The 13,001-nt window shown below is 39.5% G+C and overlaps 1 protein-coding gene across 3 annotated transcripts in view; it reads right to left on the bottom strand.

Moving 5' to 3' along the window:
- Positions 1 to 5,710: 5,710 nt before the first annotated feature.
- The window catches only part of LOC103653301 (formin-like protein 6), a 48,347-nt gene continuing 41,056 nt past the window's right edge, over positions 5,711 to 13,001 (bottom strand). For 2 of the 3 annotated variants that reach the window (XR_004857748.1, XM_008680239.2), the window contains exons 16-18: positions 9,701 to 9,769; positions 6,511 to 6,577; positions 5,711 to 6,396 (exon numbers count right to left, since the gene is read on the bottom strand). Coding sequence is in view for 1 of the 3 variants with exons in the window: in XM_008680239.2 (XP_008678461.1) it covers positions 6,068 to 6,396; positions 6,511 to 6,577; positions 9,701 to 9,769 (465 nt within the window). In the remaining 2 variants the exon portion in view is untranslated. The remainder of the gene's footprint in view (positions 6,397 to 6,510; positions 6,578 to 9,700; positions 9,770 to 13,001) is intronic. The other variant, XR_565390.4, reaches the window with a different exon arrangement.

Raw genomic sequence — 13,001 nt, forward strand, 5'->3', positions numbered from 1 at the left:
CAGAATTTTGGCAGCATAACAGCTGAGCAAAGATTATTTGGACAAGCGAACGGACGAATGGGCCATGAACGATCGGAGGAACGATCGAACGATCGGACGAACGAACGAACAAACTATGAACAGGTTGACGAACGATCGAACGATCGAATGAAAACCGAACGATCCTTGTGCTTGTGTGGGAGTGGGAGTGGGGGGGGGAGTGATTTGCCATGAAATGGCTTGGGTGGCTTGAGGGGAGGCCCTTGCCCCTCTATTTATAGGCGAGGTAGGGAATTAGGGGGATGAGGTGAGGATTAGTGGGAGGAAGCGAGGATTAGTGGGAGATAAGCATGTATTAGTCGTGTTTAAGTGAAATTAGCTTGTAGAGCTCATTGTATGACACCAAAGACGTATGTATACGTATGAGCATCAGGAAAATTATCAAGAAAATATTTGTAGGGACTTTAAAAATGATTCCGAAGGTATTTCTTAGGAGGAAAATATTTGGAGAAATATCGGTGGAATATTTGGGCAGTATTTCTGGAAAGAAATTGAGGAGGATCACTGGGGAAATATTTGTAGGATATTTTGAGGAGGATTTTGTAGAGAATATAGACCACTATATTTTATTTGTTGAGATCAACTCACAAACAAACATTTTGAAACGAAATTTTAAATTTTATTTTGAATTTAGAGCGAGTTTAAAGAATTTTCTGGATTTGAATTTTCGAGGTGCTACCGCCCAGCAGTGCTCTAGCTTCGTCACCAGTTATTTCTCTGTCCCCTTTCGACCAGACCTGAGTTATAAATCGATTCCCCACACTAAATGCTTTAATAGACATTCCACTCAAGTCACTAGAAGAGATGTCAAAGTTCGACCTATTAACAGCATTTAGATGAGTACAACCTGCCTTCTCAAAAATAGCAACAGTGCCTCTTGACGCAATAAGAGCACAGAAATTGCCTTGTCATTTTATTACTTCATCAAAAGCGTTCACTTCTTCTTATACCCACTTTAAGTCTCAAGGTGCATCTTTAGAAGCATATTTAGCTTCCTCTGCAGCAGCTCTAATAGAGTTGAAAATTTCGCGTATCTGCGTAGAACAATGAGCGACATATGTGAAGCAGGTATTTCGAAGATCTTCTAATTCCCGTGTCAGCCTTGAATTCTCTTTGGTCTTTGTATTAATTTCGAAATTTAGATTCTTGGTCTTGGTCTAGAGATAGCTTACATCATCTTTGTGATAGGTCTTCAGTTTTTCTATCTCATCCCTTAAGTCTTGAGTGTGTGTACCTTGTTCATCAATTTTTCATCCTTTCCTTTCATTCCGAACACCTTATCTTTGACTAATTTTTGAGCTTCGTCTACATTTGTCTTAAGAGATAGAATAGCAGTGTCTTTTTCTTTGATTAACCCTTCCAAATTTTCAACTTTATTTCCTAACTTAGAGATGATGAACTTGTTTTTCCGGTCTTCAGATTCCTCATGAAACATCAAAGCTTTGCTCATCAGAAAACTATACAAAAGCCAAAGAATAAATAAATTTTACTTCGCAACAATTCAAAAATATATTGCATAAGTGACTTAATACCTTGAAATTCAAGTACACCAAACTATCAGTAATATGTTGTTTTCTATAATTACTCAGTTCATTTTCTAGCTTCAGGAAGCCAATAATCTTCGTTAGAGTGTTAACAATCATAGCTCCAGTTTGGTCAAAAAGACAACCTAGCACCTCTTCATCCATGCCACCGATCCGTAGCCACCAGCAATAGGAAATTATCGAAGCTCAGATTACTCTTCAGCGCTAAGATCACTACCACCTAGGTGCCTAATATCAAAGGATCTTTCCCTTTCAGAAAAGGTTTCGCCTTTGCCGCTCTTCGAAGCCGATGCTTTCGCTGCATCCTCTTTGGGCCTCACAACTGTAGATGTCGTATCTGCCTCCCCAGAAACTTTCTCAAGTACAATCTAGGTTGATTCTATAATTATTCTTTCAATTGCGGCCATGATGGTACCAAAAGGACCTCCACATTCTTCAGCCTCGAGACATGCTTCGGTAGTCAAGGCCACTTTGGTATTCTTTCCGGCACTCCCTCTCACCGTGATTGGAGGGGTCTTTAGAACAGACTGCCTAATCCTCCCAATTCTGGATTTTTAGGGATTTCTTCGGCAGGTGATTTTGTTGTTTCCTCTATAGGGATTCTACTTGTCCCGCCTTCGGCATTCTTGTCCTTCATCAATATGCTAGTAAGATCTGATCCCAGCGGACTTAACATACGAAAAGGTAAGGGTCGAATCATTACCTCTAGGATTCCTGTCACCCCAATAGATGACGCCAAAGGAGTTTCGGTAACCTTCTTTGATAGATCCGAAGGACCTTTGTCAACTCGATCAACCTTCAACGTGTTTCGCTTCTTGGGGGCAGGGGATCATGGTCCTGAGTGAAAAGATTCCTCCTCGTCATCATTTTTTCTCTTTCACTTGGTTGTGGCACCTTTCATTTTATTCTTTTCTTTAACATATCTCTCTGCTTGTCTCTTCATAATACTAATAGTTTGTTTCCTCTTTCACCCTAGCAGCTTCTTCCTCAGAAATTCTTGGGTAATCTGGATAATCGAATTGCAAAGCATCCATAACCCTATTCAGCCTTCGTTTCTCCCGGTTACCGAATGCAGTAGTCATTAGCTGGTCTTCTTTCTTTGTAAAATTACCCAAAAATCTCTTACACATTGTTTCAATTGCTTCCAACCATTCGGCGCAAGATTCCTTAAATACATCATGAAACTTGAAGCAGTATGGTAGCCTAACAAGGTTCGTCTTGTCTACCACATCTTTCAACTTCGGCATTCCCCAACCATCGAGTGTTGGAAATACCTTGTTAGCAAGATACTCTTGCACCAAGTCCTATGTATTGATATGCTCGATAACTGTACTAAAGCTAACTTGGGCTACTTATGCCGGTGATCCGATGCTCATATTACAGATTGATCGTGTTAAACCGAAGTTTAAGCCAAGAGGACTCATCACAATATTCTTAAATTTATCTCTATCCTTAATGTCAGCTTTCATATAAAACCACTCATTAGTCCACCCAGTCGGCCATTTTGTCCGATATCCTAGCATAGGAGCCTTTGTATCTTTCATGTGTGAGAAGTTATAACATCCAAAATTCTTATGAAGGTTGTCCGGAGACATTGACTTCATCTAATAATGAAGTTCATGGATCCTACAAAAACCATCGGCATTCGCATGCAAACCTTGGCTCCAAAGGGCCCATATGTAAATGATGAGTCTAACAATTGCGTTTGGGGTCAGCTGGTGCAGATATATCTCAAACCTCTCTAGCACTTCAGCAATCATTTCATACATTAGGAAACGAAACCCAGCCGGGAAGAAGTTTCTAAAGACAACAACTCCATCATCCTTTGGCTCTGGGACAATTTCGTCACCAGCAAATCTGATCATGTTATCATATTTTCGCCCAACATACCCAAGTCATTTTAGCACATATAGGTCTTTGGTTTACGGTAGATCTGTCGAAAGCAATATGACTAGGTTTCCTTGGGTGGAGAATGATAGGATCTTCTTCGTCATTATCACTATCAGCGTCATTATCAGCTTCGACTCCTGAGTCACTCCTCTTAGCAGTAATTGTTTCTTCCACACTCTTCCGTTCGACACTACCCAATTGTCTCATCACCCCCAAAATAGGAGCTATTTCAGTCGCACTTTAGCCATTGCTGGATTACTGAAGCATTTTCAAGACAGATTCTAGACAAGAGAAAGAGCTTCGGAAACCCTAGATTTTTTTTGCAAAAGCTCTGAGCAGAAGCAATAATGCAGTAAGAAACTAACAACTACTAGGCTAGCTTCTATAGCATGATAGGCAATGAAGACGAGCAGCCACTTTGTTCGCACCCTCTTCACGGTGGGTCGGCACGAAAAGTTTTTTATCACGCTCTCAAGGAAGGTGTTTTTCGGACCTTCGGCATAGAAGCCTTCATATATTTCGCGGACTGAGCTCGTTATAAAAAATGAACTAGCATCGTGAAGGGCTAATGTTGGAGGCCTTCTTCCTCCGAAGGTCCTCAAAACATTTACCTAGTGACAGTTTTTTATCTTGTTTCACATGTTGCAGAATTAATGTGGAAGGTGTCCCTGAGGCGGAGCTATTAATGTACACATTTCCTAAGGAGAAAGCTTCAAGCAGATATCTCATCTTCATAAATGATGAAGCAAGGAAGCACCATATAGCGCCTTCGGAGCTTGATCTACGAGTTGAAAAACGAAAGGACAACTTTGCCCTTAGCATGCAAAGTAGACTGAACCTATAGACCTAAGGTCACGATTGTAATTTCATCAAAGTTGTACCCCACAACTATAAATAGGTGAATAGTGCCCTGCATAAATTCATCTTTATGAGGGCCTTAAGCTTCACTTCGCTTAACTTCTAAAATACCTTCGAGCTATCTTGTGCAAAGAAGCTGAAAGTATATTCCTGAATTTATGTAATATGAAGGAAGATTCAAAACAATGCTAGGGCTTACGAGATGAGTTTCATACTTCACTGTTCTATTATCTTGTTTAATATTGTTTTATTCATATCTCCTTTTAAAGATCTTCGTCCTCAAGCCAACACTTCGAAGAAGTGTAAACTTAAGGATGAAGGTCGATATTTCTTAAACTTATGTTGCCTTGTTTTTTATGCTACATAGCAATTGAAAATAAGATCACAACAACATTAAATACATACATTAAAGATATGTTTTGTTTAGATTTTTGTACATATTTGTCATACCATTAAATATCTTATACATATTTTAGTTTTATTTAATCTATTATTTAAATATAAAATAAATATCTAGAGAAGTCTCTACATGTAGAGGATGGAAGAGTGTCCTCCATATTTAGAGAATGTTTTAGAGGACAATGCTAGTGTATAAAGGATAACCTTCTCTAAACATAGAATAGGGAATTTTTTTAGAGGAGGTTTCGGAGACGGATTAAGGCCACTTAGAGCAACTCCAATAGTTATGTAAATTTTAGCTTTCTAAATCATTGGTTTAAAGAGTTTTTAAATAACTTTGGGAGTTAAAAACTGTGAGTTCTCCAATAGCTCTAAATATAGGTTACAATTTTGTTTTGAATCTATTCACGTCAAAAAATATGTTACAAATGTCAACAACCAACTTTGGGAGTTGCTCTTAGAAGCTTGCATTTAGGGATGAAAGTGGGGGCTTTATCCTTAGCCTACAAATAGGCTTTATTTTTGTAGTTCCCGCATGCTTGCATCTTTACTTCCAGTTGCAGATATAAAACTGGCCTAGGGGAATGTTCGCCTTCTGTACAAGGACAGTTGCACAATTGGAGTTTTACACGAATAAACCATCCAAGCAGGGGTCAACCCTTAGATCAAGAAGACAAACAAAATTTATAAATTATTATTATTACAATATTAGCTGGCGAAAAAAAGAAGACTAAGGAAACAAAATTGTGTAAGAACTGAAATTTATCTTTACAACAGCTAAAAAAGGCTAATTACCTAGACGTACATCAGTAATCATATATATATATATATATATATATATATATATATATATATATATATATATATATATATATATATATATATATATATATATATATATATATATATATATATATATATATATCTTATTTTTAAAGTATGGCAGACATTAGCTACATATAATCAAGAAGACAGAAAAATTGTAAGAATAATCTATTATTACCCAAAAGAAAAGGCTATTATTATGTCAGATCTGTACAGCTTGTCGCCAGGTTAATTTCTTCGACAATCCCCTGAGAACGTATTAACTGCAGAACATAGACATTACTATGAAATGGGCTATACAATAGCACTTATCTAAGACTGAAATATATACTTTATTGATCAAGAACTAATCTGTTTTTTCTATAAATTGAAAAAAAAATCTATGATGCTTACAAGTGCAGTTTTCGGCTTCCTTATCCTGCATGATTCGTCAAAAGGAAGCACTGTTGGGAGCAGCCAAAACTAGTTTTCCTCTTTCGGAAAAGCTACTGTTAGTTCATCTGGTACGGTCGTCATTTGGCACTGGCAGTTTGTGCAGGTGATTGAAGTGATATATCTAGCTCTTTGATGGGATTGTTAAGCTTGCCTTTCTCATTTGCTGAATCCTTCTTAGAAGATTTATCATTTTCCAGTTCTTTCTTACAAGCTTTCTCACTGTCAGATTTCTTCTTTATTTTCTCTGTTTCTGCTTCCTTCTGGGTTTTCTTCTTTTCAAGGTCCAGTTGTTTACTATTGTCTTCTGCTTCCTTCAGAGCTTTCTTCTTTTCAAGATCCAGTTGCTTACAGTTCTCTTCATGGGAACGCGTGAACAATCTCACAAAATTTTGGAGTGTTGTAACTACTGTAAAAACACAGGGGGGGAAGCATTTGTGAACCAAAAAGTTGCCAAGAGAAGCAATCTCTAACTCATAGATAACCTAAACATATTCGCGGAACAATAGCTGAGCAAGTTCACCTTGCTCAAATGGACATCGTGCTGGATCTTCTCCAAAATAAAGCGCTAACGCATCTGCATTTCGGCCCTGCAGGTATCAAAATAGAGGAGCTTAGGATAAAGTTTTGAATTGCAATCTGAACAAGTGGTTAAAACCTTACAAGTTATTTTTGTCAGTTTCACATCCACAACTCTTTCTTTGTTATCAAATGACCCCTAAATGCTGTTCTATGCATGTTGCATCGCATAGCTAACAGCATCAATAGGACCATCTAACCGAACAAAAGATGCAAGTAGAGTCTGCACTATATGGACTATTAAATTGAATTGCTTGGATGGGAGAAACATGCTTAATGTCACCATGCGGCCCTTGAAGCCATACTAATGACACCATACCATGATTTGACACGAGAGAATAGAAGCAGGATATAAAAAACAAGTTTTAGGTGTATTTTGGACGGAACCCGAAATGTAATGGGTTTCTTTTTTTGCAAATTCCTAAATAATATGGTCAAACTCTGGAAAATGCAGTAATAAAAAGGATAACAAAGAATCGTAATTATCAAAATCAAGTCTTCATATTTAAAAGAGCGCTAGTGAAAACTGAGTATACTCAAAATTAAAAATAGAATACTCAGTAGAAACTTTTGGTTATAAATCTAAAGTTCTAAATAAATGTATCCCAACTCCATACTACAAATATAATTAAGATATAGAGTAATGCTAAGTGGATTTTATTTGAGAACAAATAAATTTAATCCAGATGATGAAAATTCCCTTGTAGAAAACTCACCAAATTGAATCAAAAATATAAAAACATTAAAAGTTCAAGAAAATAGAAGTAATATATGTCTATTATTATAACGCCCCGTTTGGATCATTGGAATCGAATTCAATTCTAATAATAGTAATTTAGGCATATATCAATTAAGCTAATTCGGTTTTATGCAAAATATATTTGTATATTATTATTAGCAAGATGTCAAAGATTATATGTACTACATTTAACTATAGAGAAGTGAGACAAAGAGTGTCATGTAAGTTATAGAGTAGAAACAAATTCTACTAATGCATAAAATTATTTCTCATCCTCCACCCCATGAATTTGAGATAGGCTTATATCTGAACTTTGGAAAGTGGTGCAATGTCAAATTCCAAACTAAATAAGTTACTTTATTGAGTGAATTCCAATTCCTCTAAAATAAAGGGATCCAAACGCCCTGTAAGAAAAAAAACTAAACAATATAAATTAAAAATCAGCATGGGCCAGTTTGTTTCAGCTTTTTTTGCTGATTCTGGCCACCAAAAGCTGTTGTGGACTACCAAATGCGCAACTTTTCAGCCTGCTTCTATTAGAATCGTTTTGGTGAAAATCGTCCAAAATCAACTTTAACACACAATCGTTTGAGTTGTCGCGATAGGAGGAATCCATCACTTCCTAGATCCTAAACCCTATGAACTCCATCTTCCTTCGCACGTTATCCCCACGATAGTCAGATTCTCCCTACAGCTAGATTCTCAGAAAAGCTCGTTAGAAAAAAGCCGAAACAAACATGCCCCTAAACATGTGATGTAAATGGACCACTAGCTAAGTTGTCTATATGGCTTTAGTAGCATTCCTCAGGTTCTCTCGTCTGTCCCACGCCAAGGCATAAGTCTAAGATCCGGCTCTAGTCATGGTCAGTCTCATGTGGACTATGACGTCGTTGGGCTCACTAGAAAAGGGCTTGATTCCCTTATAATTCTGGGAGCCTGGACCTTGTGGAAGCACAGAAACAAATGTGTTTTTGATGGCTGCAGCCCCAGTGTTGTCATGAGTCTTAGAGCTGCTAATGAGGAAAGGATGCAATGGGAGATTGCTGGTGCCAAGGGGCTCTACCAGCTAGCTGTTCTGTTAGCTGAGAGATAAGTAGAGTCTAATGGATTCTTTTTTGTATGCTTCTTACTGGCCTCCGTAAGGAGGTGGTTTTGTTTTGTACTGGCCTTTCTTGGCCCCCCTTTTTACCTCTTCTTAATATATTATGAGGCGCAGTTCTCCTGCGCTTTCGAGAAAAAAAAATATATGGGAAGGACATGTTCGGTGGTTTTCTTAATAGAAGGTCTTCTTAATGTCTAAGGGTTATATTATCACCCATAAGTCGAGCTTTTTCAAACATGTGCTAGGGGAAAAATAAAATTCACAGAAACCTCTTAATGCAAAACACTGCTACCTAAGAAAATGGACATAAGATGATGAAAGACAATAAAAAGTGAGTACAAGAGAAATAAATTAAAGTACGACGTACAAAGTGTATGATATAATAACATTATAATCTTCAAATTCCTTAATTCTGAATTGACTCCTAAACTTTATGTGGTCCATGTTTTTAACATTTTAGAATTACTGAATTATTCTAAATTTATCTTTCAAATTTACAAGTTTATTCCAAAGTGCACCTGTTATGTGGAGCAAGCACTTCACAAGGAAAGGGAAGAAGGCCAAGGCGCCAGCCAGACCAATTAGTGGCTAAAGTAAGGTTAGAAGGTTAGTTGAGACTTGAGAGAGGGAATTTAGGCCTTAATTTGAGTAGTTAGTTAGCCAGATGGCTACGTGAGATCAATCTATTCCTAATCTTCCTCTTCTACCCAAATATGGGAGCTGAGAGGCAAAACCTCACTCTCTGTCTACAGGTGGCTGTCACCTGAGAAGTCAGGGCCACCACCGGAACTTCCACCGCTACCGTCGAGACCTCGACGTAACATCCTGCTATCAGCTTACAGGCCATCCTCACCAAACCCTTCCGCCGCTTAAACCCCTCATGCAGCTGCCGACACATGGTGAATGGTGATGGTTCTTCGAGCTCCTGAACCTGTGCTTTGCCTGCCCCTCTGCTCCAATCCCCTGGGTGAACTTATGGCATGCAAGCACATGGGCTCCGTCTGGGAGTTTCAAGGTCGCCTTCCAGGCGCTCCTGCCGTGCACTGGCACCTTCACCCTAGGCCCAGTGAGTGCACCTCTTCATGCTGCCGCTCAGCCTTGATGTCGAGGTCCTCAATCCTCAGTCGCTGGTGGTGGCTATGAGCCTGGCCCACAAACCCAATAATCATTTTTTTTTTCTTCTAACATGTTTTATTCATTTTCGATTCATTTCACAAGAAGAATCTGCAAACAACATTGTTAATGGATTGTCACAAGGCATGGTTGGAATTTGCTATAGGGAGAAAATCATACCACATTAGAATAAAGTGAAGTCAAAGACCTAACTTCAGCTTCTGCACCAATGAGGAAATCCTTCAGTGTCTGCCAAAAAGGTAATTGATTTATCACTTTGCAATACATTCAAGAAAAGACATCAAAATTGAAATAGCAAGCAGGTTGTACACGTAGTTCTAGGAAGGCGCATAAACAAACCATGTGTATGGTTCACTGGACACTGGTCCAAACACCAGTTCAATATAAAAATATTTGTTGCTGTGTAATAAAATTAATAAATAGAAAAGATGGTTATGCCGCATGAGTGATGATGTTAATATACAAGTGAATTGTCTACCTCTCTCCATTAGCTTAATTTTTTGGGTTGAACTGGTTGGTACATACAACTTAATATGGCATCAAAGTTAAAGGTCTCGAATTCAAATCCTGATTAGTGTAGTTAAATAAAAATAATTGTTGCTCGCTTCTGTTCCACGTCTGAGGCCTGAGAGAGCCTCAACATGAGGGCGAGTGTTAGAATACAACTGAAAAGGAAAAGGAAAAATCTGGTGACCTTGCTGAAAGACGGTGATAATATTATTACTAGCCATGCTGCCAAAGCGGATTTAGTGGATCAGTTTTATTCCAACCTTATTGGTCAGTCGGTCTCCAGGGAGAATACCATTGATTTAGCTGCTCTCGGCCTCCCAGCTCATAACCTCTCCATCTTGGACGCCCCTTTCACTGAGCAGGAGGTTCTAGCAACTGTCTTGAACCTACCTGCTGACAAGGCCCCTGGCCCAGATGGTTTTACTGGGAGGTTTTATAAGGTTTGTTGGAACATCATCAAAGTGGACGTACTCAATGCAGTTTCAGCAATTTGGTGTAGGAACTTCAATAACTTGGATAAAGTTAATTCTGCATATATTACTATGATCCCAAAGTTTGATGGGGCTGATCAGGTGAAGGATTTCAGACCGATTAGTCTTGTGCACAGCTTTGCAAAATTGGTAACCAAGATCCTGGCCAATAGGCTTGCTGGTCATCTGAATGAGCTTGTCTCCCCAAATCAGAGTGCCTTCATCAAAGGCAGATTTATACAGGACAATTTTATGTTAGTGCAGCAAACTTCAAGATTTTTACATCAGCAAAATAAGGCATGTCTTCTTTTTAAGCTCGACATCACAAAAGCCTTTGACTCGGTTTCATGGCCTTTTCTGATTGAGGTGCTGCAGGCTTTGGGTTTTGGCCAAATTTGGAGAAATATAATTTGTGGGTTACTTGGTTCCTCAACTACTCAAGTGCTGCTCAATGGGTGCCCTGGCAATAAAATCCAACATAGAAGGGGGCTCAGGCAAGGGGATCCCCTCTCCCCCATGTTATTTATTTTAGTCATGGATGTCCTTTGCCTTCTATTTGCCAAAGCTGAAGAGACAGGGTTGCTGCAACAATTGTCCAACAGAAAGAAACTTCATAGAATTTCTATTTATGCTGACGATGTGGCCCTCTTCCTGCTCCCAACTCAGAATGACATTTCCACTACTCTGGACATTCTCAACATCTTTGGGAATGCCTCAGGTCTACACAACAATGTGCAGAAATCCAGTATTTATCCTATCAGATGTTCGGAGCAGACCATCCTGGAGGTTCAAAGCTTGTTACCTTGTGGGGTGGAGTCCCTACCTTGCAAATACTTGGGTCTCCCTCTTTCTCTACACAAACTAACCAAACAACAGCTCTTGCCCTTTATTGAGAAAATTGCAGATCTTCTCCCAAGCTGGAAGGCAGAGTTGTTGAACAAAGCTGGCAGAAGAATTCTAGCGCAGCATGTCCTAACTAGTATGACAATTTATACTGCAATGGCTATTGATTTTCCTAAGTGGGCTTTGGATGCAATTGATAAAATTAGAAGGGGGTTCTTATGGAGAGGCAGAAAGGATGCTAAAGGAGGTCACTGTATGGTAGCCTGGGAAAAGGTTTGTAGGCCTCTACATATGGGAGGCCTCGGGATTTCTAACCTGACTAAGCTTTGTTGGGCTCTCAGAATGAGGTGGTTGTGGCTGCAAAAAACTGATTCTTCGAGGCCATGGGTGGACCTACCCATTCAGGTCCCAAGTATTGCCAGGTCCTTCTTCTCTGCAGTGTTGATGTCAGAGGTTGGCAATGGTGCGAATACTCTTTTTTGGGTGGATAAATGGATTAATGGGAAAAAGGTAGCTGATATTGCACCAAGACTGTTCTGCACCATATCAAAAAGAATTGCCAATAAAAGAACAGTGCAAGAGGCAATGGACAATAGGAGATGGATTAGTGATATTAGGGGCGCTCTCTCAGCAGGGGCCTTGATTGATTTTCTGCACCTCTGGGAAGCTTTAACGGATTTTCAGCTGCATCCTGATATTGAAGACAGACACATTTTTTCCATAGCGCCAGATGGTAACTACTCAGCAAAAGTTGCTTATGAAGGGCTCTTCCAGGGATCGTGCTCCTTTCTTCACCACAAAAGAATCTGGAAATCCTGGATGCCACCCAAGTGCCATTTCTTCCTGTGGCTGGTGGCACATAATAAATGCTGGACTGCTGATATGCTGCAGAAAAGAGGCATGAACCATCCGGCTAGGTGCCCTCTTTGTGATCAAGAACCTGAAAGCATTGATCACCTGCTGGTTTCCTGTGTGTTCTCAAGAGTTTTCTGGTATAGGCTTTTGAGAAAGTTTGGGTTACACAGCTTATCCCCTCAGCAAGTGGAGCCTTCCTTCCTTGGTTGGTGGGAGAATTCCTCGGCTCAGGTCCTCAACATGAGAAAGAAAGGACTGGACTCCCTTGTTGCTTTAGGGGCCTGGATGATCTGGAATCATAGGAACAAGGTGGTGTTCGATGGAAGGACCCCCTCTATCTCCTTCCTTCTCCAAGCTGCTGATGATGAACAGGAGACGTGGCGGCTGGCTGGTGCCAAGGGGCTTTACTTTTTGGCCAGCCAAACTACCTAGCTCCTAGGGCTGTAGTGTTTTTGTCCAGTTTTATGGATAGCTTTGTGTATGTTTGTTTCTGGCCTCCATAAAGAGTGCTTTGTACCTGGGTCCTTATGGCCCTTTATTTTCCCTCTACTTTAATATATGGGTGTGCAGTCCTCCTGCGCTCTTTCGAAAAAAAAAAGAATACAACTGAATTACCAACCTCTCCATTTAAGCTTTTGCGTTGAACTGGTTGGTGCAATCAACTCAATAGATGGCACTACCAAGAAGTGTAAGTTGCTTTAAAAGCAAACTGTAGTCACTCAAAAAAATCATTACCATAATTACTTTGCGTGAGCCATTTGAAAGCAGCTGTGTGGTGTGGG

Source organism: Zea mays, chromosome 4 (genome assembly GCF_902167145.1).
Source record: "Zea mays cultivar B73 chromosome 4, Zm-B73-REFERENCE-NAM-5.0, whole genome shotgun sequence".
Classification (NCBI taxonomy): domain Eukaryota; kingdom Viridiplantae; phylum Streptophyta; class Magnoliopsida; order Poales; family Poaceae; genus Zea; species Zea mays.